Source organism: Gobius niger (genome assembly GCF_951799975.1).
Source record: "Gobius niger genome assembly, chromosome: 22".
Classification (NCBI taxonomy): Eukaryota; Metazoa; Chordata; class Actinopteri; order Gobiiformes; family Gobiidae; genus Gobius; species Gobius niger.
Genome location: NC_136873.1, coordinates 19,771,895 through 19,799,859, shown reverse-complemented (window position 1 = coordinate 19,799,859; position 27,965 = coordinate 19,771,895). Strand labels below are relative to the sequence as shown.

General features: G+C 41.9%; 2 protein-coding genes across 2 annotated transcripts; both read right to left on the bottom strand.

Annotated features, from left to right (window-relative positions):
• Positions 1 to 3,047: 3,047 nt before the first annotated feature.
• On the bottom strand, positions 3,048 to 3,533 carry LOC306981255 (brain ribonuclease-like; the record flags this gene model as incomplete). Its single annotated transcript, XM_079580815.1, has 1 exon — positions 3,048 to 3,533. One exon carries the CDS (start codon positions 3,531 to 3,533, stop codon positions 3,048 to 3,050), a length of 486 nt encoding a protein of 161 aa, XP_079436941.1.
• A 5,306-nt stretch (positions 3,534 to 8,839) lies between these two features.
• On the bottom strand, positions 8,840 to 19,929 carry fam174c (family with sequence similarity 174 member C). Its single transcript, XM_079580980.1, has 3 exons — positions 19,467 to 19,929; positions 13,915 to 14,037; positions 8,840 to 9,267 (listed from the first exon to the last, which is right to left on the bottom strand). The coding sequence occupies exons 1-3, from the start codon at positions 19,766 to 19,768 to the stop codon at positions 9,264 to 9,266; spliced, it is 429 nt and encodes a 142-aa protein (XP_079437106.1). The 5' UTR covers positions 19,769 to 19,929; the 3' UTR covers positions 8,840 to 9,263.
• Positions 19,930 to 27,965: the final 8,036 nt, after the last annotated feature.

Sequence of the window (27,965 nt, the reverse complement as noted above, 5' to 3'; positions counted from 1 at the left end):
CTATGCAGTATGCTTCAGTTGCATTGTTCCAGTTGAAATGGTATGTAATGCAAGGCAAAACATTGTTAATAAATGTCATTGTTTTTATTCTATGGCTTTGAATACTTGTATGTTTTTTGTATTTAATGTTCATTATTGGTAGTATTTTTGTCAAAGTGGAGTCTGCTAAACGTATAAATCGTAGGTGGAAATAGACATGTAAAAGTTAATATAATGAGTCTGGTAAACTTTCAAATTTTAAGTGGAAATAGGTGCGAAAAGTAAATGTATTGAGTCTGCTAAACCTTCAAATTTTAGGTTGAAATAGTCAGGAAAAAGTTAATGTAATGAGTGTGTTGAACTTTAAAAAAAAAAAAAAAAAAAAAAAAAGGAATGTGGATAAGTCTACCAAACTGAAAAAAAAAACTGCTTTGGATGAGTGCACTGAACTTATAGGTATAGATTTGATATAACATAAACTATTTAATTCATTAACTACATTTTTTTGTCGTAGTAAAGTTTCCACAAAAGTTTTGAGTTCAAGTAAGTAAGTAAGTAAGTAATGTTTATTTATATAGCACCTTTCACAGACAAAAGTCACAAAGTGCTTCACAAAAGTTCAATGAACTTGTTCGGGTTTACAGTGTAGAGACCGGAGCAGAAACTGACAGCTACAGATGAGCCTGTTTCTTAATCCTGTTACTTCCTTTATCAGAGCTCTAGAGAAAACACTGATGACCTTTTAGTGAACTGTTATCATTTAAAGATTTTGTTCATTTAGAAAAGTTATTGACCATGTGGAAGATACAGAATAAGTTTGTACCTTCTTGGTCACTGGGGGAAGATCATGGAATTCATTAAAGAATACATTAAAATGTTTTAAACAAAAGATCATTTAAACATATGTCCAGAGAGGCAGCTTGAAAAGGTTTAAGAAAATAGATATATTAATGTTTTCAAATGAACTGACTTTGAAACACCAAAACGTGTGTCCATTAGGGCTGCACCGATCCACTTTTTTGAGCTCCCGATCCAATTTTTTGAGCCTTGATCTGGCCGATACCGATCCGATACAGTCTTTTTGTATTATTATATTTTTATATCATATATATCGTATAGATAGTTTTCCATTGACGTCACACTCCCGCATAGTTCCATATGGCGCCATCTTGTGTGTCAGGGGTCTAATTGTTTGTGTTACGGATCATTGATAATATGGTGAAGAAATAGTGCTCACACCTGTGTTGTGTGGGGCTGATCCCGACACGACGAAGAGAAAACGTCTCAATATCCCAAAAGTAATTCATCACTATGGAACAGAATCATGAAAACTTTAGTACGAGAGATTTAAACTATGGCCGCCGACCGCTCGTCCCGGGTGTCGGGTCTGACTTTATGGGGCAGCCTGTGCTTATTCCGCTCTGTGTCTGAGTCTGAGTCTCATGTCTTGGCTGATGTTCCCTGGTTTTGCCCGGGTCTGTCAGCTTTTATCTGACAGAAAAATGAGAAAAAGTGGCATCAAACAGATTTGACAGCGGGGCTAGCTGCTAGCATGAAATAAAGCGAGTCTACGATGAGCTCGTAGTAGACTTGTATTATTTCATGCTGCTGCCAAACGAAACCAGGTACAGTTAGCAGCTAGCAGAGAGATGAGACTCGGACAAATCATGGAGGAAGCACAGGCCGTCCTGTGGTCATGGATCTGCAGCGGTAATCCTGCAGACTGGAGCCGCTGCAGATCCATGACCGCAAATTCAAGGCCGTCTTGTATCGGACCCAATACTCTCTAAATCCCCGAATTGGCTACCGATACCGATACTGAATATTGGATCGGTACATCCCCAGTGTCCATCATGCTCCTTTCACCCAGTGTTCATATTAATTTATGACCCTGCAAAGAAACATGTGAACATGGAAGAATAAATAATAAATGAAATAATTATATAATAATATAATTATTTTATTATTATTATTATTGTTATTATTATTATTATTATTATTATTATTATTATTATTATTATTATTATTGTTATTATATTATTGTTATATTATTTTTTCTTTTTATATATATAATACAATAATTTGGGGTTAGGTGCTCATAAGCTTCTTGCTTCAGCCCACTTCTTTTGAGCAGAATGTATACTGCTCAAATAAACTAAACTAAATTAAACTAAATACACAAGTGAAATAAGTATGTAATGAATTCTTTTCCACCACAGACCGGTTCCTGGAACACAGAACTCTGCTCATTCCTCATAACTACACGACCCTCTTTGTAGAGTTAAACATATGGTGCTCCATGTTCACAGCAGACGTCTGCAGAGGAGGGTGACCTGATGACCAGGTCAACAACATCACAGTCGTTCAGTCTTTGGGAGAGATCATTAGAGAGAGCATTAATAAGCTTTATATTGTACTTCTCCTTCTAACCTGCATTGTTTGGTTTGTAGGGCTCAGATTAGACCTGTTTGGGAGGAAGAAGGAGCCTCACATTTCAGTTTCATGTTGACTTTCACACCGAGCTGCTCATCTGTGAGCAGGTTATGAGGAAGAAATGTATTGAAGGTTTCATTCATTTAATGTTTTCTTTAAGTCTGCATTTTCATTCTATACTGGATAAGTTTGTGGTTTAAATGTGTGGATCAATGATGGGACATGTTACAAAGATTCACTCCGAGAGAATTTGTGATAAATGAGTTCTGTATCTGTAAAATAAAACAAAACATACTTCATGTTAATCAGGCTATAATTAGAGATATAAATGAGTGTGTGGTCATGTGAGTGTAACGTAGTCAGACGCTCCATCTGCAGGAGCCTGTTCACTTCAGGGCTGGGTTTTACTGACATTTACTCAGTCATATTAAAGGGTTAGTAACAGATCAAAGTTTATTCTTCAGCCAAGACTCAGCAGGACAATTGTTTTTATTAAAGCTTTTGCAGAACACAGATCATTATGTTACAAAACTGAACAAACTGTGAAATCATCAGCACAAAGACATAAAAACAGCATCTGATTTGATTATTTTACTTCAGGATGTGGTATCCTGGACTCAGGCTTAGACATGGTATTAGGATTCAAAATGATCAGGCAATCCGTTATTGTTACAGTCGAGGGTGATCCTTCTGCTCGCCCTAAATCCTGTGTACACACAGTTGGGGACCTGCACTGTTTGGTCATGAGTTGCACAGTCAATCACACTGAACTCTCTATTGCTTGTGTGTCGACCGGCCTTTCCTTGGCACACCCCTTTAACTTCTTTCAGGTCGGTTTTGTCCACGTTTCTCCCCAGGATGATGGTGTTGATATCTCTACATCTCTTGTTCTTCAGCTTTTTCAGCATGTTGTTCATGAAGCTGGAGCAGTCCAGAGGGTTGTTCCCACTGTAGGTGTGCTTCAGCTGGAACAGCGCATATGAGCGCCTTTTCACTGACAAAGCATCATCAGTGTCCTGTCCCATTAAAGGACAGTCAGAGGCGTCTTCTCGCTCTGAAGGACACCTGGACAGAGCCAGGGGGGCAGCAGACAGCAGCAGAGTCAGAAGAAGCAGGTCCATGGTCTGTGGAAGAAGAAAGCACATGAACTTAACTTTACTTTAACCTTTTAACCTCCACATGGTGGAACCCGTCAGGAGCCCAGTGGAGCTACAGCTGATGTAGTTGTAATAACAGTAATAATTAAAGACACTCTACAAGAAAATAAAGTCTACAAACAAGCTGCAGTTCAACTTAGAAAGCATTTATAAAACGTATTAACCGAGGACTCATAATAAACTCATGTTAAAGATTTAGTGATGACCTCCAGCGGCTACAGTCGTGTTCCCTTCTTCTTTACTCACGTTAATGAGTCTTGTAGAGACCGGAGCAGAGTCTTGTAGAGACCGGAGCAGAGTCTTGCAGAGACCGGAGCAGAGTCTTGTAGAGACCGGAGCAGAGTCTTGTAGAGACCGGAGCAGAGTCTTGCAGAGACCGGAGCAGAGTCTTGCAGAGACCGGAGCAGAGTCTTGCAGAGACCGGAGCAGAGTCTTGTAGAGACCGGAGCAGAGTCTTGCAGAGACCGGAGCAGAGTCTTGTAGAGACCGGAGCAGAGTCTTGTAGAGACCGGAGCAGAGTCTTGTAGAGACCGGAGCAGAGTCTTGTAGAGACCGGAGCAGAGTCTTGTAGAGACCAGAGCAGAGTCTTGTAGAGACCGGAGCAGAGTCTTGCAGAGACCGGAGCAGAGTCTTGTAGAAACCGGAGCAGAGTCTTGTAGAGACCGGAGCAGAGTCTTGTAGAGACCGGAGCAGAGTCTTGCAGAGACCGGAGCAGAGTCTTGCAGAGACCGGAGCAGAGTCTTGTAGAGACCGGAGCAGAGTCTTGCAGAGACCGGAGCAGAGTCTTGTAGAGACCGGAGCAGAGTCTTGTAGAGACCGGAGCAGAGTCTTGCAGGGACAGTTGAGCAGAGTCGTTTTATAGCTGGTCCAGGGGGTGGAGTCTGTGGTCCAGGGGGAGGAGTCTGTGGTCCAGGGGGGGAGTCTGTGGTCCAGGGGGTGGAGTCTGTGGTCCGGGGGGGAGTCTGTGGTTCAGGGGGTGGGACTTTCCAAAGAAACTCTACCTGTTTCTTAATCCTGTCACTTCCTTTATCAGAGACTCCATATTTGGACCTGAAGTCAAAGTGCTCCATGTTGATCTGCTGAAAAGCATAAACACTTTCCTGAGTGCTACAATCACAATCTGCTTTATCGGATTATTTAAACCGTTTTCCTGCCTTGTCATTTTAGATTTATGGTGCAACAGAACCACTGGCCTGGGGTTTAAACCAGTGACCTGTTTATTATTTTCTTAAGTAATCGTAATGATCAGCAAATTAACTTCTAATAAAAATGTAAGAGTGAAGCGAAGGGAGAGAAAATTCAGTAAATAATCAGAGCTGTGTGTATGTTCTGCATATGTGCAGCGCCTTAACCACTCAGAAACACTCTGGACTTATCGACAAACTAACATGGGATTTATTACCCAGGACACGCTGGGGGGACTATGTCTCCGAGCTGGCCTGGTGTGGTCTCGGGGTCCCCCCTGAACAGCTGGAGGAGGTGTGGCCTCAGGGTCCCCCCAGAACAGCTGGAGGAGGTGTGGCCTCAGGGTCCCCCCAGAACAGCTGGAGGAGGTGTGGCCTCGGGGTCCCCCCAGAACAGCTGGAGGAAGTGTGCGTGGATCGGGAAGTCTGGGCATCTCTGCTGAGACTGCTGCCCCCGCGACCCTTTTTTTTGTAGTACGTTTTTTGAATTTTTTGAGAAATTGTTAAAAAGTTTCAAAAATGTTGAAACATTTTGGAAAAGTGCTATAAAAAATGTAACAATCTTAGTTTAAAAAAAACATTGTTTTATTTGAAAACGTTTTTTTTAAAACTTTTATTGTATTTCTTTTTCTTTTTAATTTTAAAGAAAAAGTGGAAACTGTTTGAAAAGTCTGGAAAGTTTTGCAACAGTTTCTAAAATGTCCTCCAGCATGTCTGTGTTGCTCCCTGGTCTTTCCCACGCTGATTCATTCACACATACTGACATGTTTGGTATCCACGTGTAGCAGGAAAGGCTGTGACCGAGATGACCCTGTAATCCAAATATGGTCATTTCCTTTGTGGGAGACAGCAGCGGCTAAAGACGGGAGAAATATAAGACTCCACACTTTTTCACTTCACTTTCAACTCTTCACCAGAGGCTGGTGGAGAGAAGATACAGTAGCTCCAGACTGCCTATTTATGAACCTCCAAATAGGATCCAAACACCTTTTAATACTTCAGTAGTTCGATACTTTTACTGGAGTAGTGATGTGTACTCCTCTGTCCCCTGGTCTGGTGTGTGTCCGCAGTTCACCTGTGCTCCTACAGGGAGCGCTACCGCGGGTCCTCAGTGCTGGACCAGGACTCTGATCACACAGCAGAATCTGAGGGAGGCCATCACTGATGCTGAGGTCTGTGGGGCCAAAGAGAGACACCAGCAGGTCCTCGACTACATCCAGGTACTCCCCCCTCTCTCCCTCTCCCCAGACACTTCCTCTCACTGTCACAGAGGAGGGAGGGTCACAGATGCTCGACTACATCCAGGTACTCCCCCCTCTCTCCCTCTCCCCAGACACTTCCTCTCACTGTCACAGAGGAGGGAGGGTCACAGATCCTCGACTACATCCAGGTACTAAAAATGTTCCCCCAATTTATTCCCCATTTTTGCCCAACCTGAGGTGGCTCACGGAGGCGCTGCAGTTCGTCGGGACAAACAGCCCAACCAGTTGTACACGGACACAAAGCCATTTTTCGGCCGGCAGAGAAACTGTTCCATTTATTAATACAGAAAACAAGCAGGATGTAAAAAGATTATACTTTATTGAGTTGTGAACACGTTTGGCAGGTTTGACAGTGACGCTGAAGAGAGCTGTCGAGCTGAGAAGGAAAAAGCCTCTGAATATGAAACTGTGCAAATACAAAACCTGCCATTTTCTCATTTTTACACTCTCTCTTGACTGGTCCACTTCACCTTAAACCACATGAGCCTCCCTTACGTAGGTTCACAGCATTTCATTTGACGTCATAGCAACATAACTATGGACAATTCTTACAGAAAGTCCAAAACCTTATCGCTTTGTTAGAGACTGCCAGATTAATGGTATGTTTTGAAGTCCTTCCCATGAACAGCAGTTGACCTTTCACAAAAGCGCTGCACCTTTGGCAATCGGTAACTAGAAGAAAAATGACGAACACGTTTTATAACGGGGAGAAGTGTGTGTTAGTTATCCTCCAGATCAAGGCAAAGTATTTGAGTCACTTTTCGAAGAAACTGTACAAATTAGAGTAGTTCTATCGTTCAGTACTTAAAGGAATAGGCCACCGTTTTTACATACTGAGATATGTTCTTACCTTAGCTTTGACGAGTTCTTTAGGACCTGTCTGATCTTCCCCCGTGCCTTCAGTCACGTAAACACAGCGCAGACGCCGTTAGCATTTAGCCTCTCCCTCTCTCCTCTATAGCTCCAAAACAGGTCAAGATAGAAGCTTTACAATATAGTTCCCGCTTTTATCCGCTTAGAAAATCCACATTGTTTCATTTTGTGTAATTATACTTTGTAGTGGAACACGTCACGTAACCATATTTAAATAGGGAAAACGTGGAAGAGCTTGGTAGCTTCTATCTTGACCTGTTTTGGAGCTACAGAGGAGAGAGGGAGAGGCTAAATGCTAACGCCGTCTGTGCTGTGTTTACGTGACTGAAGGCACGGGGGAAGATCAGACAGGTCCTAAAGAACTCGTCAAAGCTAAGGTAAGAACATATCTCAGTATGTAAAAACGCTGGCCTATTCCTTTAACGCTTCTACTTGCTTAATATTCTGAATTATTATATATTATATTATGAAGTATCTTTACTCTTACTTGAGTAAAAAAAAGTTACTTGTGCCACTGTTTAAAGTTATAAACACTTCACGTCGACCAAACATCCATGTAGTTTCTGTGTTTCAGAAATATATTTTTAATACATTTTTCTGGTATTTTCTTTGTATGTTTTCACATTTGTTTGTCGTTTATATCACAACTGAAACATAAATCGACGAACGACACGACTGATTGTTGAACGAGTATTAGCTTGGCTTACAAGTTAGCAGGTGCTGCTCATGATTTTTTGTTTCAGCTCTGAAAGTGGAATAAAAAACAAACACTACATTCTTATCTATGCCAGGGGATCCCAAGAACGTATGGTAGCAACGGTTGCTATGAGGTATGATTGGATAATGATCGTTTTGGGTGCCGGGTTTTGCGAAAGGTCAATCTTTGTGATTCGATAATACTGCCCCTTTTCCAGTGGAATAAAGTACATTTGTTTATTTGTGTTGACTGAGGATAATACAAGGGATTGTGGTCGAGCCGAGGGGGAAGAAAACCTCATGGGAATCACAATGTTTCCCTCTTTTTAGCTGTTTTTTGGTGGCCTATAAACATATTTATCACACATTTATATGTCAAGCCAAAATCGGGCCCATATGGATGTTTTTTTAGAAGCAAAAAAAACGGTATAAAGCGTATAAAGCCTGAAGCTAACATTTGCTTCCTGGTTAGCATGTTTTCTTTTATGTATTCATGGGCCGTTGAGCCACTTTGCGCCTCTCCTTGTCTCGGTATCTTTATTTTTGTAGAAAAATATATTCATAATTCAGCATTTGTTAAAGTAATGGTGAAGAAATTTCAGTTTACCCCTCTTTGTTTCCTTCTCCTGATTGCTTTGACCATAAATGGGCAATTCCTAAGATGCCGTTTGTATTCATGGCAAGAGATATTTTTCTACCTCGTTACTGACCTCGTTCTTTGGTCACAGAATCTCTTAAACCTGCAGTGATTATCCGATGGGAGACTCTCACCCATTTGCTTTGTCAATTCTCTGCATTCTGTAATTTTTGCCCACAAAATCCTATAACAAAACCTGTGTAAACAAACAAAAACCTCCAAGAAACATACTTTCACTTTTGGCTCAAAGCGTCGTCTTAAAATGGCATGGCACAGAAATACGGTCATAGAAATGATCTTCACCTCAAAGTCTCTCATTTTTCATATAAATTAAATTCTTCCTTTCAACCTTTTGGTCCGAAAACAGTCGGAAAATGTCCATCCAAACGTGGACCCATTCACATGTGCACATATACTGTCAAAAATAGGTCATTTAATACAAAACAATTACAAGACTCCCAGATCAGCAGCAGCACAGCACGAAAGACAACACGCAGAGTCAACGTAATATCACAGCCATTCAAAAAGTCTGGAATCACTGAGTCTAATCAAATGTTTCGCAGCTTTAGGCCAGACGCTGCAGGGGGACAGGGAGAAAAATGAAAGAGAGAGTGTTTATTGGCCATCACTCTTCACAATTTGGACACATTTTCCAGAGAGAAGTGAAATGTGAACATGCCAAACCAATACCAGAACCATGTGACCCACAGAGTATTCAGGTTTTGTGCACAATAAGACCCTGAAGGATGGGTCAAATGCAGCGGCTGGGGTTTCGTTGCTGTGCTGCCGGGGCGCATGCGGCTGATCTGGGGTCAGTTTAAGTAGTTTCAGCACAAAACGAGCGCAGAAGAAATGAAAGGAAACACACAGATCAATAGAAAGGAAGCTGGAGTTTGGTCCTCGCTTCATGCTCCGATCTCTGTAAACAGTTTAAGACACACTTTGGCATTTCGTCAAGCGTCCACTCCTGTCCCGTTGGTCCAAAACGAGGTCAGCTGATCAGCTCTGGAACAGCGGCTCGTCCAGTCGGGAGGCAGGACACTCATCTGCAAGAGACGGCAACAGCAAGAAGTTAGTTATACTTAGAGCTGGGCGATACAATGCTAAAAATCAAACCATGATCTGATCTCCATGACAATCTGCTTCTTTGGCAACATCGTCGTATTGTGATTTTCATGTTTAACATAGCGACGAGCTGAAATACTGTCCTCCACTCACTGCTTTTACAGTCAGGATTCAACCAGGAGGAAAGTAGGTCTTAACCAGAGGGAAACATGGTCTAAACCAGGAGGAAAGTAGGTCTTAACCAGAGGGAAACATGGTCTAAACCAGGAGGAAAGTAGGTCTTAACCAGAGGGAAACATGGTCTAAACCAGGAGGAAACTAGGTTGAAACCAGAGGGAAACATGGTCTAAACCAGGAGGAGACTAGGTCTAAACCAGGAGGACACTAGGTCTAAACCAGGAGGACACTAGGTCTAAACCAGGAGGAAACATGGTCTAAACCAGGAGGACACATGGTCTAAACCAGGAGGACACTAGGTCTAAACCAGGAGGAAACATGGTCTAAACCAGGAGGACACTAGGTTGAAACCAGAGGGAAACATGGTCTAAACCAGGAGGAAACTAGGTCTAAACCAGGAGGAAACTAGGTCTAAACCAGGAGGACACTAGGTCTAAACCAGGAGGAAACTAGGCCTAAACCAGGAGGAAACTAGGTCTAAACCAGGAGGAAACATGGTCTAAACCAGGAGGAAACATGGTCTAAACCAGGAGGAAACATGGTCTAAACCAGAGGGAAACATGGTCTAAACCAGGAGGAAACATGGTCTAAACCAGGAGGAAACAAGGTCTAAACCAGGAGGAAACATGGTCTAAACCAGGAGGAAACATGGTCTAAACCAGGAGGACACTAGGTCTAAACCAGAGGGAAAAATGGTCTAAACCAGGAGGAAACATGGTCTAAACCAGGAGGAAACTAGGTTGAAACCAGAGGGAAACATGATCTAAACCAGGAGGAAACATGGTCTAAACCAGGAGGAAACTAGGTCTAAACCAGGAGGAAACTAGGTTGAAACCAGAGGGAAACATGATCTAAACCAGGAGGAAACATGGTCTAAACCAGGAGGAAACTAGGTCTAAACCAGAGGGAAAAATGGTCTAAACCAGGAGGAAACATGGTCTAAACCAGGAGGAAACACGGTCTAAACCAGGAGGAAACTAGGTCGAAACCAGAGGGAAAAATGGTCTAAACCAGGAGGAAACATGGTCTAAACCAGGAGGAAACATGGTCTAAACCAGGAGGAAACTAGGTTGAAACCAGAGGGAAACATGATCTAAACCAGGAGGAAACATGGTCTAAACCAGGAGGAAACATGGTCTAAACCAGGAGGAAACTAGGTTGAAACCAGAGGGAAAAATGATCTAAACCAGGAGAAAACATGGTCTAAACCAGGAGGAAACATGGTCTAAACCAGGAGGAAACTAGGTTGAAACCAGAGGGAAACATGATCTAAACCAGGAGGAAACATGGTCTAAACCAGGAGGAAACTAGGTCTAAACCAGAGGGAAAAATGGTCTAAACCAGGAGGAAACATGGTCTAAACCAGGAGGAAACATGGTCTAAACCAGGAGGAAACTAGGTCTAAACCAGGAGGAAACATGGTCTAAACCAGGAAGAAACTAGGTCTAAACCAGGAGGAAACATGGTCTAAACCAGGAGGAAACATGGTCTAAACCAGGAGGAAACATGGTCTAAACCAGGAGGAAACATGGTCTAAACCAGGAAGAAACTAGGTCTAAACCAGGAGGAAACATGGTCTAAACCAGGAGGAAACATGGTCTAAACCAGGAGGACACTAGGTCTAAACCAGGAGGAAACTAGGCCTAAACCAGGAGGAAACAAGGTCTAAACCAGGAGGAAACATGGTCTAAACCAGGAGGAAACATGGTCTAAACCAGGAGGAAACATGGTCTAAACCAGAGGGAAACATGGTCTAAACCAGGAGGAAACATGGTCTAAACCAGGAGGAAACAAGGTCTAAACCAGGAGGAAACATGGTCTAAACCAGGAGGAAACATGGTCTAAACCAGGAGGACACTAGGTCTAAACCAGAGGGAAAAATGGTCTAAACCAGGAGGAAACATGGTCTAAACCAGGAGGAAACTAGGTTGAAACCAGAGGGAAACATGATCTAAACCAGGAGGAAACATGGTCTAAACCAGGAGGAAACTAGGTCTAAACCAGGAGGAAACTAGGTTGAAACCAGAGGGAAACATGATCTAAACCAGGAGGAAACATGGTCTAAACCAGGAGGAAACTAGGTCTAAACCAGAGGGAAAAATGGTCTAAACCAGGAGGAAACATGGTCTAAACCAGGAGGAAACATGGTCTAAACCAGGAGGAAACTAGGTCGAAACCAGAGGGAAAAATGGTCTAAACCAGGAGGAAACATGGTCTAAACCAGGAGGAAACATGGTCTAAACCAGGAGGAAACTAGGTTGAAACCAGAGGGAAACATGATCTAAACCAGGAGGAAACATGGTCTAAACCAGGAGGAAACATGGTCTAAACCAGGAGGAAACTAGGTTGAAACCAGAGGGAAAAATGATCTAAACCAGGAGGAAACATGGTCTAAACCAGGAGGAAACATGGTCTAAACCAGGAGGAAACTAGGTTGAAACCAGAGGGAAACATGATCTAAACCAGGAGGAAACATGGTCTAAACCAGGAGGAAACATGGTCTAAACCAGAGGGAAAAATGGTCTAAACCAGGAGGAAACATGGTCTAAACCAGGAGGAAACTAGGTCTAAACCAGAGGGAAAAATGGTCTAAACCAGGAGGAAACATGGTCTAAACCAGGAGGAAACATGGTCTAAACCAGAGGGAAACATGGTCTAAACCAGGAGGAAACAAGGTCTAAACCAGGAGGAAACGTGGTCTAAACCAGAGGGAAACATGGTCTAAACCAGGAGGAAACATGGTCTAAACCAGGAGGAAACAAGGTCTAAACCAGGAGGAAACATGGTCTAAACCAGGAGGAAACAAGGTCTAAACCAGGAGGAAACATGGTCTAAACCAGGAGGAAACAAGGTCTAAACCAGGAGGAAACATGGTCTAAACCAGGAGGAAACTAGGCCTAAACCAGGAGGAAACTAGGTCTAAACCAGGAGGAAACTAGGCCTAAACCAGGAGGAAACTAGGTCTAAACCAGGAGGAAACATGGTCTAAACCAGGAGGAAACATGGTCTAAACCAGGAGGAAACATGGTCTAAACCAGGAGGAAACAAGGTCTAAACCAGGAGGAAACATGGTCTAAACCAGGAGGAAACAAGGTCTAAACCAGGAGGAAACTAGGCCTAAACCAGGAGGAAACTAGGTCAAACCAGTTCTAAAAATTGGACATTATCACAGACTTAATCTGGATTAAACCAAGGTCTGTACCAGGACCAAACTAAAAAGGACTAAACCAGGGACAGAGCAAAACAAGGACTAAACCAGGACTAGACCAGGACTAGACCAGGACTAAACCCAAGGACTCAATCAGAAATAAACCAGGAGAAAACTGTGTGTAAACCTATATCACAGACTGAACCAGGACTAAACCATGAGGGAATCATGTCAAACCTATGTAAGGACTAAACCTCGGTCTATAACAGGTCTTAACCAAGACTAAACCAGGACAACACCAGGTCTAAACCCAAGGAGAAGCCGATGGCTTTAGCCACGTAAATTATGAGAAAATGGAAATTGTGATTTAAACTAAAGACCAGTTTTAGCTGCTTTCTGGGCCAGATTTAGTTTGGACACTTAAAGGGGCTATCATGCAAAATCGACTTTTTGGAGCTTTTAACCATATGGTAATGCTATTTCCTCATCAAAAACAACCCCCGAGTGTTTTTGGCTTCACTCACGCAGTTCTGTGAAGAAGAAACTCTTTCTAACCTACTCTGGACACGCTTGTTCTTTTTTCTTATAGCGCGTGTGTTAGCGCGGGTGTTAGCGTGTGTGTTAGCGCGTGTGCTAGCGCGGGTGTTAGCGTGTGTGTTAGCGTGTGTGTTTGCCATTTATGAAGCTCTGTTGCAAATGTCAACTCCTTATAACTGCATCGTGAAGTAACTTCACTTTTAGCTGTGTATTTATGTTTCTACAACTGCAAAAGTTGCATGAGCGGAGAGAGGGGACCGATTTAGTGTTGTGGTACAATACATCATATAAATGCCTATACTTTACTTTGGAATGGCTAAAATAGCATAATACAGATCCTTTAAGGTTTTCTTTCTTAACAAATACACTTTAATCTGGAAACAAAGACCTTGCCAAGTTTCTATATTCAAATACAACAACATTAACATTAACAACATTTTAAATTTTCTAATATCTAATTCCTGGCCTGATTTATTGATCTTTGAACAGCAAAAAAAATGAGGCAAAATGTGAATTTGTTCACTTGTAAATAGCATATTCAAAAATTTAAAAAGTTACTCAAAAGCAAGATATCAAAATCCCCTTAGAGAATTTGTAAATAATATATGACCAAAATAAAAGCATTCATTCAAAACTTACTCTATCCATTTTTTAATAAAGCGGAAGAAAATGGATGGATGGCTAAAACCATACATTTAAACCTGACTCTATGGATTAAATGATACGTTTGACAGTGATGTTGTTGAAAACAGTTGAAGCATGTGACCTGCGTAGGCTGCGAGCCTCGTACAGCGTGTCGTCCTCCTCGCTCTCCACTCCCTCCATCTCCACAGAGTCGTCGTAGTCTGACAGCAGCCCGTACTTCTTCTTCGGAGCCGGCTTCTTCAGTCTGACGCCCAAGAAAAAGAGAACAGTAGTTACATGGCAGTAGAGCTAAACGACCCACTGACGTCTTCCATCTCATCACATTTGCACATTTTTTTCAAACAAAGCCAGAAATAACATAATAATACACCTTATGTGTGATTTTAGGAGCTGAAGTGAAATAAATGATGATCTAATCTTGTAAGAAGTCAAGATCTGGACATTTCATATAAATTAATGTATTTCTTTTCTTTTTTGGTGGTGTTGGGTAGCGAACAGCTGTAAAGCTCTTCTCACTCGCTCTCTCACTCACTCTCTGGAGCGCGTTTGACAAAGCAGAGCAGCTTCCCATGGACAGATCGAAACAGTTGAGATTTTAACATTTCTCTTTAAATGGTCAAAATCAGTCCAAGGACGACTGAGAAACATCCTGTTAAAGTCTTCAATCCGAGAACCAGGCTGTTTAAATGCACACGCGATAATGAGCCATTGATCTGCGGCAACACGCGGGGGTCACAATACATGTCAACAATGTTGTCTTTAAAAATTGACTTGACAAATATATTTAGGCATTTGCCTCTTCCCACAACGTTAGTGCCAGAGGAGAGAGTTGGAGAGAAGAGTTCATCAGAAAGGAGAGCATTTCATAAAACACTCATCTCCGAATCAAGAAAAAAATCTGTGATTTTGATACAAATTAGCCTCTGTTTAGCTTAGCATTTCTCAGGAACTTAGAATTAAACTGTTTTCACCTCTGGAGAGCTTAGATTCTCGTCTTTCAAACGAGCCATATCATGTGTCTATAGCTGTAACATAGAATATGCTGTGGTGCTACAAATATCATGAAAAATGGATTGTTGTCACTCAACAGCTAAATCCCCAAAACAGTGCAGACTCATTGTGTTAAAGATGTGCAAAATTTCAGCTTTAGTCAATATTTTTGCCTAATTTTGTTCCATTTTAGTCTTGTTTTGGTCCTAATTTACAAATTTAGATTGAAAGTCTGGTTTCGATTTCCTGCTGCCGTCTTTTAAGTATTTTAGTTGTTGACAAATCACTTTATTTTTGACCAAATTTAGGCTTAAATAAGCTACTGAGGACGCCTTGATGAGTTTTCCTCTAATGCAGGCTTTACTCAGGAAGGCAGAAAGTCAGAAAGTGTTTTTTAATGCAATTACTATATGCAAATACTATATTTTTGTGCCACAAAAGCAAAGATCGATGCATTTTTTACCAGTAAAGATTTAAAACCAACTGCAAATTGGATAACTAAAAAAGACTGGACACATTTCAGCAACTTTTGTGTCAAGTGGACGGGCCCAGGACTGACCTGTAGTGACGTTAACCATAACCTAAAAGAAATCTGCATTCTGACAGTGACGTCATGAGAACACAGCCAATGATTTAGCAATTGTTTTTAATAGCAGACAGTCACCGTGAGTCCTGAGTGGCTGTCAGCTGAATGAGACGCAGCACAACGGCTCCATCTGCTGGCCGACTGCTTTAGTACAGTCTCTCATCCCGACGTCACGCAACGTCCCAAAAACTAAAACAAACCTTCATTTAAAGCAGTAAATGAGACTAAAACTGTGACTAAAACGTCGTTGACTCATAAAAAGTCAATAAAAAGTCAAAGAAGGGACTAAAATGTCAGTGACACAGTTTGAAAAAGCGTCGTATCGTTTACAGTCACCGCCAAAGGAACAGGTCTGTGCTTTGTTCACGTGGGAGAAGAAACACACGATATCATTAAATATGTTACAATAGGATGTGGAGTTTGAGATTTTTAGGTTTTTGTCCACTTCATTTTCTGGTTTGATACCAGAACAATAATAAAACAGGTTAGACAAAATGAATCTCTACTAATAAACTAATAAAGTTCAGTTAGCAATTTTGCACAATCTTTTAAAAAAACATTAAATTAAATTAACATTATTAAAGTGGTGATGACTACATTAAAAGCTACAAACAACAACAACAACAACAGTCAATTTCGCTCCTTGATGTTCATTCATATCAAATGTTGATTTTGCGCCATATTACGCAACTCTAACACATACAAGTAGGCCTGCCACGATAAATATTTTTTGAGGACGATATACCATCTCAGAAAATATCGCGATCAACGATAATATTGAGTATAATGCAGATACTGTAGGCAATAACAAGAAAACTGTAAGCAACTATTTTAACTGAAATGTATTGAACTTTTGGCATTCAATATTAACACCTTATACCAAACAAAGTGCAAACTAGGAGTGTCGAAATATTCTAGGACATTCTATCTTCCACATCTGTGCTTCTCAACCTTTTTACATAACTTATCACTCACCACTCTCACCAGGTTCTGTGTTTGAACTAGGCCTGTCACAAGATTTTTAAATAGTCAATAACACTAATATTGCTATTTCATCTACATTATTCTATTGAAATATTTCCTTACAACTCACTTCTGAGTTAAAGGGACTATACAGAGTTTCAAAATGTTACAATTCTGTATTTTTTCTCCCCCTGCATGTTCCAGTCATGTCCTGCCTCTAAAATCCTGCACTGTCACTCCAAAAGGTGTTAATTCAGGTCTGAAGTGCCGTCACAAGCTTAATATAGAAGCTGCAGTTACGCATAAGACCATGACGGCACTTCAGACCTGAATTAACACCTTTCTCAGTGACAGTGCAGGATTTTAGAGGCAGTTGTGGTGAACAGGTCTGAGCTCATTCTACACATTAGGACATGACTGGAACATGTAGGGGGAGGAAAATACTTAATTTTAACATTTTGAAACTCTGTATAGTCTTTAAATTTAAATTAAATTTAAATTAAACCTGGTTAAAATAAAATGTATATTAAATGTATGGATTCAGCAGCACGTGCATTTATCGAGACCACATTTTTTATCGTCCTTCCTTTTACTTATGGAGCGATAAGTCGATATAGTAATTATCGCGACAGGCCTACATACAAGTTGGTTTTAAAGTCTGTCAATAGAAACCTAAGCATTTTGTTCTTCAGGGAAAGTGGGTCAGAATCAGTTATGAGCTGTACAGAAAACAAAGAGCTTTCTAATAAAGGCTCGTGACCAAATGCTTTTGACAAAGATCCACAAAGTTCATTTTCAGATTTAAAGATTATCTCCCATTGCATGAGCTGTTTATTCGTCCGGCTGAACCACATCAGTGCAGAACAACACACTTTACAGCCTATTGAGTAGGGCTGGGTACGAATACCGATACTGACGCTAAAATATTTGTCATCTTGAACCATAAAACAGAACAATAATGTTCTACTTCTTTTACATTTGTCAAATTTAGGCAGTGGTGGACATTTAACCATGACAGATTTTTTAATTATTTACGCTATTTTGCCATAACTTGCACTTAATTCATGAATTTGTTTCACGCAGTAACGTTCACTTTACCAACATATGCCATGGTTAGTGCCAACTGATTTGTTGGAAAATATAAATAACTTTAACCCTAACCTTAAGATTAACCTTGTCCCTGTCCTTTTTGAGTCATGAAATCAGGTTTTCATTGTGACCGTCCTTCCTGAGCTGACTATCTAGTAGGGCTGGGACAAAATATCGGACCGTTTTGCGGAAATGTTTTGCTACAATACCAAGTATCAAGACATTATCAAGTATTGCATTCGCAATACTTTCAGGAGTGTTTGGTGGCATTTTTATCCTGCACTCCTTTGTTTGAGTTTTGATGGTTTTGTGTCCATGCACTTTTCAATTTTAACACTTTGGACACATGACTGTTTTCTGTTTACACATTCTATGGTAAACAAAACGGTATTACTTATCATAATGACTTACTGGCCCGAGTATGGTGGTATCGGATCGGCCCCTGAGCATCGCGATATGTATTGGATCGTGACAAAAGTGGATAATCAAACGGCAGAAGAAGAGCGTTTTGGAGTTTTTCCTGGCTGTGCTGAAGAGTCTAAGGACGGGGTTGCCTAAGCGGCTCGTCACCACCTGCTGCTGACACTTACTTGGACTTTAGGTTTACCTGGATACTTAACTTGCCTTAACTTAAAGGTCCTATATCATGCAAAATCGACTTTTTGGAGCTTTTAGCCATGTTGTTATGCTATTTCCTTATCAAACACCCCCAGAGTGGTTTGTGGCTTCACTCACGCAGTTCTCAGTAATCCTCCTGAATCCTGCTCTCTGAGGCTCCGCCCTCTGCTGGTGAACCACTGAGTTGTGACACTCTGACGTTTTTACGTCATAGTGTCAATGCGAGTCCCCAATGTGATGGAGAGGCCAGGACAGAGCAGTGGTGTGTTAGCGTGTGTGTTAGCGTGTGTGTTAGCGTGTGTGTTAGCGTGTGTGTTAGCCATTTATGAAGCTGTGTTGCAGATGTCAACTCCTTATAACTGCATCGTGAAGTAACTTCACTTATTACTGTGATATTTATATTTCTTTTACTGCTAATAATGCATAGGCAGATCCGCTCGGAGAGAGGGGGCGGAGTGAACTGAATCGAAGCGTCTTGTCTTCCGGGTTTGAAAAATACCCCCAGAAAATACTTGTATTTCTCACAAAAAATAGTACTCCATAGTGGTAGAGGTACAATATATCATCTAAATGCCTATACTTTGCTTTGGGATGGCTAAAATAGCAGGATACAGATCCTTTAACATTGTCTAATTTACTGCTCTGTTTTATTGTGTTATTGTTTAGAGCAGCCCTGTTATCACAACTGGAGTTGCCTAACAGGCAATACAAAACCATTGATTGATGGATCGTCCCAGCCCAACTATCTCGCACTGATCATCTCAAAAACAGGAAGATTTAATCACGTGATACGAATTGACGAATTAGGAGCAAGTTCTGGCACAATAGCGTAAACAAACTAACAGCCTGTCCTAAATATCCACTTCTGAACATTTATTTGAGGTGAAACAACCAAGTAATAATAAAAATAACAACAAAGACTTGCATTGTGCTTTTACAAGCCAGTGTCACCAAGTTTCATAAAAGCGCCACAGCTGCCCTTTGGGGTAGACTAACCGAAGTGAGGCTGCCATCGGCCCACCAGGAACACATGCCTATTGTTTTTAGTGGTGGGGGAAACTGGAGTACCTGGAGGAAACCCAGCTGACACGGGGAGAACATGCAAACTCCTCAGAAAGGCCCCGTCCAGGAGGGAATTGAACTTGGTACCAAACTGGTGTCTTTAACGTTCCCAGCTCTAAATTTGAGAGATTATTACACATGGATTTTTTTTGTTTTGTTTTTGATGGTTTCTTGACATTGGATAGGCCTATTGATCATTTACCAAACAACAACATCGATATTACCTTGCAGATGATATATCTCGAGAATAAACTATTACAGAGACTTTTGGTTCTCCACCATAAAACAACTTCCGCATCATGTGCTTTATAGCCAAGAAACGACTTAAAGCTCCCACGTTCTCCAGCTCGGGTCGAGTTCCTCACCTCACGGCTCGGATGAGGAAGTAGAGCAGCGCAGTGAGAGTGATGCCGATCAGGACGTACAGGGCCCGCTGGATCATGGTGGAGTTCAGGTCGTTTTCTTTCTCGAACATCTTCCTCACGTCGCTGTCCGTGGAGTTCCCCGCCGGGCTGCTGCTGTTCCCGGGCGCTTTGGCAGCAGCTGGCCCGGGCCCTGCGGAGGAGGAGGAGGGGAGCGGGGGCTTCACCTCCTCCGCCGCTAACACCAGCATCCACCAGCAGCACGCGGACAGGAGCAGAGCTGGGACAAGTCCGGGAAGTGACATTTCAGCGTCAAATACGAGCAGAGAAAGTGTTGAAATCTCCGCGGGATGTTAGCTAACAACACGCGCTTGTCCCGTGTCCAGTCCTCGATAACAAACCCCCCCAGGTCCACGTCGCTTTATCCCGAAGTTCACAGAGCGGTTTGTTTTGTTAACACAGCCAGATCTGAACGCGGAAGTCAACCGGCTCTTCCGGTGCACGTCGCGGTGATGACGTGGTCAAAAGTCCGCGGTTGTTTTTTTTTTTTTTTATACATACACACACATGAACGTGCACATCTCATCCTACATGGAAGTGTGTAGTTATTGACAATAGTAGATAAGGACGAGTAAATGTGCAATTTGATGAATTTAAAGGGGCTAGATGCAAGTTAGTGTATGCTCACTACTGCCACCTCAGGTCGTATGCGTAACTGCAGCTTCTATATTAAGCTCGTGCATGACGGCACTTCGGACCCGAATAAACACCTTTCTGAGTGACAGAGCAGGATTTTAGAGGCAGTTGTGGTGAACAGGTCTGAGCTCATTCTACACATTAGGACATGGCTGGAACATGTAGGGGGAGGAAAATACTTAGTTTAACATTTTTAAACTCTGTATAGTCCCATTAAAACAACAATGTACTGTATAATAAATAATAATCTGTCAATGATTATCAGTGGGTGCGAGGGAATGAGATCATAGTCTGGGTGCATCCATCTGAATCGAGCAAATTGGTAAGAGGTTTATGCCCAAACCGAAGGTGCGTCAGCGTCCGCCGTAACAAGAAGCGTCTGAATTCACCTTATTCCGCCCCGCCCACTTTTGCCTCTTTTTGCTTTGTCTCGGCACTTCCGTTGTCCTGACACTTCCGGTCGAGCGCGGAGAACGAGGGAAAATGTTCGCCGCTCAATCTGGTGTTTAGTGGATTGATTTGTGTAAAATGTCCAATGTTCATTTGCACCGACATGTCAACACTGCAACGTTTGCCTGAAAACGGCTTTATTTTCGTGTAGTAACTGATTTTATCTGGACTTCTCCAGTCCCATGTTAACAGATAGGAGAAAAGGGGCGGGCACAATTCATGGCAGTGCCTCCGGAATAAGGTGAACAGTGCTGTCAGTGAGGATGCTCAATGCTTCCTATCATATCCCCTTTAGCAAAGGGACCTCTGGTGGTTCCTCGTCGGCAGTTAGGAGCATAGATATATATAAAGGCCAGATGTCTTAAAGCAGAGTCACTTCCGGCAAAACGGGCAGCCATCTTGCCACAGGGAAGCTTTCTGGCGAGCTCAAGTGAGTAAGTGATTAGCACGAACACAAATCTTCACGGATTTACAAACGGTTTGGTTTCTTACAAACGTTATTAACGTGGCTATAATTCTGAATGCTGGAACATGTTGAAATAAAGACTTTTTTTCATATGTATGCAGTGTCATACTTACATCTCTGAGGTTTATAACAAACCAAGCCGTTTGAAAATCGGTAGAAAATTTAGCAAGTTATGGTTATTTAAAAGTACATGCACCATAAAACACAATGTGATGAGTGAGCTTGCCATTGGCAAGATGGCCGCCATGTGTGGATGTCGCTCTCCATTGACACTCCATTGACACAGTGGACCACGAGATCTTACTTCACAGGTTAGAAAACTGGGTGGGAATCTCTGGTACTGCTCTAAACTGGTTTAAGTCCTACCTCGAAGACAGGACGTACTTTGTTGAAATTGGCAACTGTGTCTCAGACAAAATTGCCATGACCTGTGGAGTCCCCCAGGGGTCAATCTTGGGACCCCTCTTATTCAACTTGTACATGCTTCAATTGGTGAATATAGGCCTGTAGATACACTCTGTCACTGATACAGGAGAACATGGGCCTGTAGATACTCTCTGTCACTGATACAGGAGAACATGGGCCTGTAGATACTCTCTGTCACTGATACAGGAGAACATGGGCCTGTAGATACTCTCTGTCACTGATACAGGTGAACATGGGCCTGTAGATACTCTCTGTCACTGATACAGGTGAGTCTGTAGATACTCTCTGTCACTGATACAGGTGAACATGGGCCTGTAGATACTCTCTGTCACTGATACAGGTGAACATGGGCCTGTAGATACTCTCTGTCACTGATACAGGTGAACATGGGTCTGTAGATACTCTCTGTCACTGATACAGGAGAACATGGGCCTGTAGATACTCTCTGTCACTGATACAGGTGAACATGGGCCTGTAGATACTCTCTGTCACTGATACAGGTGAGTCTGTAGATACTCTCTGTCACTGATACAGGTGAACATGGGCCTGTAGATACTCTCTGTCACTGATACAGGAGAACATGGGTCTGTAGATACTCTCTGTCACTGATACAGGTGAACATGGGCCTGTAGATACTCTCTGTCACTGATACAGGTGAACATGGGCCTGTAGATACTCTCTGTCACTGATACAGGAGAACATGGGTCTGTAGATACTCTCTGTCACTGATACTGGTGAACATGGGCCTGTAGATACTCTCTGTCACTGATACAGGAGAACATGGGCCTGTAGATACTCTCTGTCACTGATACAGGAGAACATGGGCCTGTAGATACTCTCTGCCACTGATACAGGAGAACATGGGCCTGTAGATACTCTCTGTCACTGATACAGGAGAACATGGGCCTGTAGATACTCTCTGTCACTGATACAGGTGAACATGGGCCTGTAGATACTCACTGCATCCAACAGATCAGTTTGTGGATGCAAAACAACTTTCTCCAACTAAACTCAGACAAAACAGAGATCATTGTTTTTGGCCCACAGGCACAAAGACAAAGTGTTATCAGGCACCTTGAGTCTCTCTCTCAAAAAACAAAAAATCAGGTTAGAAATCTAGGAGTCATCATGGACTCAGACCTGAATTTTAACAGCCAAATCAAAGCAATAACATCAGCAGCTTTTTACCATCTGAAAAACATCACTAAGATCAGAGGAATAGTGTTAAACTGGACTTAGAGAGACTTATCCATGCATTTGTCTCCAGCAGGTTAGACGACTGTAGCGGCTGCTCACTGTCAGAGCTGCAGTACATCCAGAACCAGGAAATACGACCATATTAGTCCAGTGCTCCGGTCTCTGCACTGGCTTCCTGTCACTCAGAGAATAGACTTTAAAACAGCTCTGCTTGTTACAAGTTACAACTTTTCATGGTTTAGCACCAAAGTCCATCTCTGACATGTTAGAGCCGTATGAACCATCTCGGGCCCTGAGAACTTCAGGGAGGGGCCTCCTGGTGGTTCCAGAGTCAATAAGAAGGGCTGAAGCTAAAATCGGGAACAGTCTTCATGAGGATGTGAGACAGGCCTCAACTCTGACAATGTTCAAATCCAGGCTGAAAACAGTTCTTTTTGCCCGTGAATATGACTGAAAGTATTTTATCTGCACTCCTTTTACTGTAATTGATTAATTTTATGTTGATGTTTTTATTGATTCTATTTGTTTTCTTGTATTTATGCAACTGTGAAGCACTTTGAATTGCCTTGTGTATGAATTGTGCTCTACAAATAAACTTGCCTTGCCTTGCCATTGGCTAGCAGCGTGTATGAGACATCTAGCCTTTATATATATATGGTTAGGAGCTATGTGCCATCCCATAAGCCACCGCGCCCTCAAGTGATTCATGCGCAACCACTGTTAATTAACAAGTGCACATTTAATTCAATAAAAAAGAAACAAAAGAAGCACAAGCCAAAGTTTATGACAATAAATGTCGGAGTCACCACGGCACAGTCACATGTCTCTGTTTTAAACGGCCTAAATGAAGGCAGTTTGTGCTTTTGCTTTCATTTAAGAAGAAACTTATCATCGTCTCTTTTCTGAGTGACTTTATATCGTTATTGTGGTTCATGTTGGAGTCATTAAAGTCAGTGGCTGCTGTAGGAGTGTTTTTGTAGTCCAATACTATATGGGGGATGTAGTTTTTATGAAACAGCTGTTGGTGATGTCACTTCCTGTTGTTTCCACCGCTGAGAGGACGGTCGGATTGTACAAACGCAGCTGAAGCTCTATAGTTCAGGGGTCTCCAAGTCATCTTTTATTTGAATAAACTGTGAATATTTAGTTAAAGGAATGTGAGCAAATGCTTTAAAGCAGAACTAAGTAACTCTTCCCCCTAGAGGCCTTAAGCGCAACTGCAGGTGTCGTAGCAATTTTTTAACTTATTAATTGTCTTGGAGAGTAAATACTACGCCGACAGGAAAGGCGAAGGGACAGAGGGATATTGTACATCCAATTATACAATGGAAATATTTTTTTTCACTCAAACCTGGCTCTAAATACTGTTTAAAGTGACGTTAGCCCGCAGTTAGCTTTGCCCGTTAGCATGTTAGCTTCTTCTTCGTGATTCTATTAGTGTGTATTGGTTGCTCCGGTCCGGTGGCAGTCAAGTTGCAAACATGGTTTTCTGGCCAGAGACACCAGGGGGAGATGAAAGACCTTCCAATCATCCCATAAACCAGCGGTGCCCAAAATGAAAAAGTGTCTGTGGGTCGCGGGCAAAACACAGCGATGTCAAGCGTGAAATACATATAACTGCAAATAATAACAGTTATTTTATTCTATTCTTTGGTATATTTGAGTCTAGTTTTAGTTGAACAAAATCAACTATTGTAGCAGTATAGTACAAAATGTAACACCTGTCTACAGGACCTATAGTGGCTTTACCTCATTCATTTGTTAACTCAAAGAAAATGCCACATTAGATCATTTCCTTTGTTGATGTCAACAACCTTTGCAATAAAAGTTGGAAAACTGGGAAAGTTGATGCCACAACGCTCTGTGACTGATAAACACCAAGACACCACAGCAGTGTTCCCTTAACTTTGCGAAAGGAGTGAAACAGTGCCCCCAATTTGACGATGGTGGTCAAACAGTGTACTGCATTCATATTTACCACCATTGAGAATGAATGCACAAAAGTAGGTAGCTCTCTGGTGGGCCAACACAATTGTTTTGGCGGGCCAAATTTGGCCCGCGGGCCCCACTTTGGGCACCCCTGCCATAAACATTTGTATTACCCCCACAGGGACTACGAAAAGGATTTATTAAGGCAAACACGTTACTTAGTACTGCTTTAAATCTGTGTGTTTCATGTCGGCCAATAATGAATATAATAATTACAGAAAAACTAACCACGATTAACCGAAGTTCACAAGTGTGATTAATCCGATGACAATATGTTATTGACAGCAGTAAAAACCCTCTTAGTAAATTCTGACCCCATACATTTTCAGTAATGTGCAAAAAGCAACACTAGAGGGCAGTCACACTCCGTGCTTTCTGCTTTCTCTGACTCATTTAAAGCCAAAAACACAAAAGTCATGTGGTTTTTTGCAAGCTTATTATTTATATATTTACAATTGAATAAATGCAGAATCATGCAAACAATTTTCCATTAAAAAGACACACATACAGTATGTATTGTTCATGCAGATTTGGCCATTTGTTTGTTCCAAAGTTGTGCAGATTTTGAACAGAGTCCGAAGTCGTCGTGTTTGTCGAATCTCCAGTCGTTTTGAGGCGAGTCGTTTCCAGATGGCTCTGAATATTCACGACGCGCTCAGTTACACACTGTCACAAACGTGTCTCTGCAAATGGTGCCGCTCAATCTGTGCAAAACCTGGAGAGGACAGGAGAGCGAGAGTGCTGCTGAGGAGGAGGAGGAGGAGGAGGAGGAGGAGGAGGAGGAGGAGGAGGAGGAGGAAGAGGGCCAGTTTAGTCCTTAGTTTAGACCTGTCCAGTCAAGTCCCAAACAAGCTGCTTTTTCTCACTTAAATATGTAAATGTAGAAGTGTTTTCACCTCTGCAGCTCAGCCCACCCAAGCACATCCCGTACGCAGGAACTAGTTTAAAGCCACATTTCACACATTTTCAGACTCACACATACAGAAATGCTCGGAAACTCGCCTGCAAGTTCCCGAAATTCATCCAATGCTTTATAATTAGATGCACAGTGTTTTTTCCCACCACACATGTCAGAGCTCAAGATCTAAAGGAGGATAATGCTAATTTTGTTCCACTACTAATCACATTTCTGCCATAGTGCCTTAAACTGTATGGCTTTTTGAAAGTATTTACAAGAGTTGGATTGAGTAAACATGCTTTTAAGTGGAAAAAATCAATAAGTCTCAGTTCAGGAAGAACAAAATAGCAGAAAGTGGTTTTCAAAGTAGAAAGTACAAAGCATTTTAAGTGTGTTTTGTGAATAATATTTCTCCCACTGTGCCGCAGTGGTTAGCCGTCTCTTTGATGGAGTCTGTGAGGATGCTTGTGGTGTAATGTTGTGAGGTTGTAATGTCCAGGTGAACGTCAGCAGCAGACCCAAGCCCCCCCTCCCAACCTTAGACTCTCCGGCACAGAGAGGAAAAACTCCAAAACCCATGGGAGAACAGAGAAACCTCAGGGAGAACCACAGAAAGAGAGATCCACTCCCATGGACGGACAGGCTATAGACCAGGGGTCTGCAACCTTCAACATCAGAGCCATTTTGGACCAGTTCAGACCAAATGAAAGCCTCAAAGAGCCGCAATAGTTTTAACACTCAACCGATATGTGTGTGAAAATGTACATAACAAAGCCACATGTGTGGCATGTTCATTAACATAAACAAAGAGAGAGTACAATTTACAGTACTTATCCTAGTCTTACCCTAACTGAGTGTTATTTAGAGCTGATGTAACTAGTGAACTCCTCCACTGGGACAAAGGCCCCAAACTAGTGACTAGTCATTTTTAGAGGTTGACTTATTTGTCCAGATAGTCAAAGTGGACTAGTCATTTGGTGACGTCATCATGTTAACAGCAGAGGAAGTCCACCACGTCCAAATCTGTCATGTAATAATGTTGGCTCACATGGAAGCGCCTTTTGCAGCTTATTTTCTAAGTGAATATACAATATAGTGACTTATATCAATTTCCAAGGTTTTAACTTAATTTTTAGGGAATACTCAGTGTTACCTGCGCCTCCAGAAACACCTGGACTGGTCGACGAGTCTGTAAATGCCTTACTGGGCAATGTTCATTTGTTTACGTAGTGCATACTTCGGTTTGGAAACTGATTTCCCCTCTTTGTCCCACACCCCTGACACTGTAGTGATAAAGGCTCAGTAAAGCTCCCATCATGCCTGGAATAACAGGATTATGGTCATGATGTGCTTCTGTTTGGACAGCAGGGGGCGCTGTGAGCAGGGGGAGACGGACTGGAGTGATTCATGTTTCAGATCTGAGCCCAGAGCGAGTCCTGCGGCGGAGAACAGGGTCAAGACGAGAACTCGGAATATGGATTTAGAAAGTCCCCAAAATGTGCTGCGTTTTCACTCTTTACAGGCCAGACGCTGCAGGTGAATGGGGACAAAAATACATGAGAAACAGATATAAATATGAAACTTTCTCTGTAAATTACTGATGTGAATATGAGGAAAAATGTGTGGCAAGTTTTCTGTCATTTTATGTTTTCATATAGATATAAGGCATTTTGTGAATAAAAATGGCCAAAATTGAGTGTAGTTTGTTTGAGCCATATACATTCTGCTCAAGAGGAGTGGGCTGAAGCAAAAAGCTTATGAGTGCCTAGCCCAAAAATCAATGTAGCATTTGCTTTTGACAAAAGAACAATGTTAAAGGAAACAAGAAGGAAAAAACAACAACAATGGATTATATGCACAAGAGTTCCTATACAGCGGGATAGATAGAAATCTATTTGGTAAACACCAGAAAAATGAGAGATAGAATTGTTTATTAAAGGACCTATATCATGCAAAATTGACTTTTTGGAGCTTTTAGCCATGTTGTTATGCTATTTCCTTATCAAAAACACCCCAGAGTGTTTTTTTCTGTGACTGTCTCTGATGGATGTTTGATGAACCTTCGCCAGAATCAAAGTGGATTCACTTTTATAACCAACGCGAGTCCCATAATGTAAACAGCGATGGAGCAGAGCGGTGAGTCAGTCCAAACACGGGTTAGCTTGTGTGTTAGCATATTAGCATGTGTGTTAGCCATTTATGAAGCTGTGTTGCAGATGTCAACTCCGTATAACTGCATCGTGAAGTATCTTCACTTATTGCTGTTTATTTATATTACGGTAAAGTATGTGCGGAGAGAGGGGGCGGAGTTAACTGAATCGAAGCGTTGTGTCTTCCGGGTTTGAAAAATACCTCCAGAAAACACTTATATTTATCACAA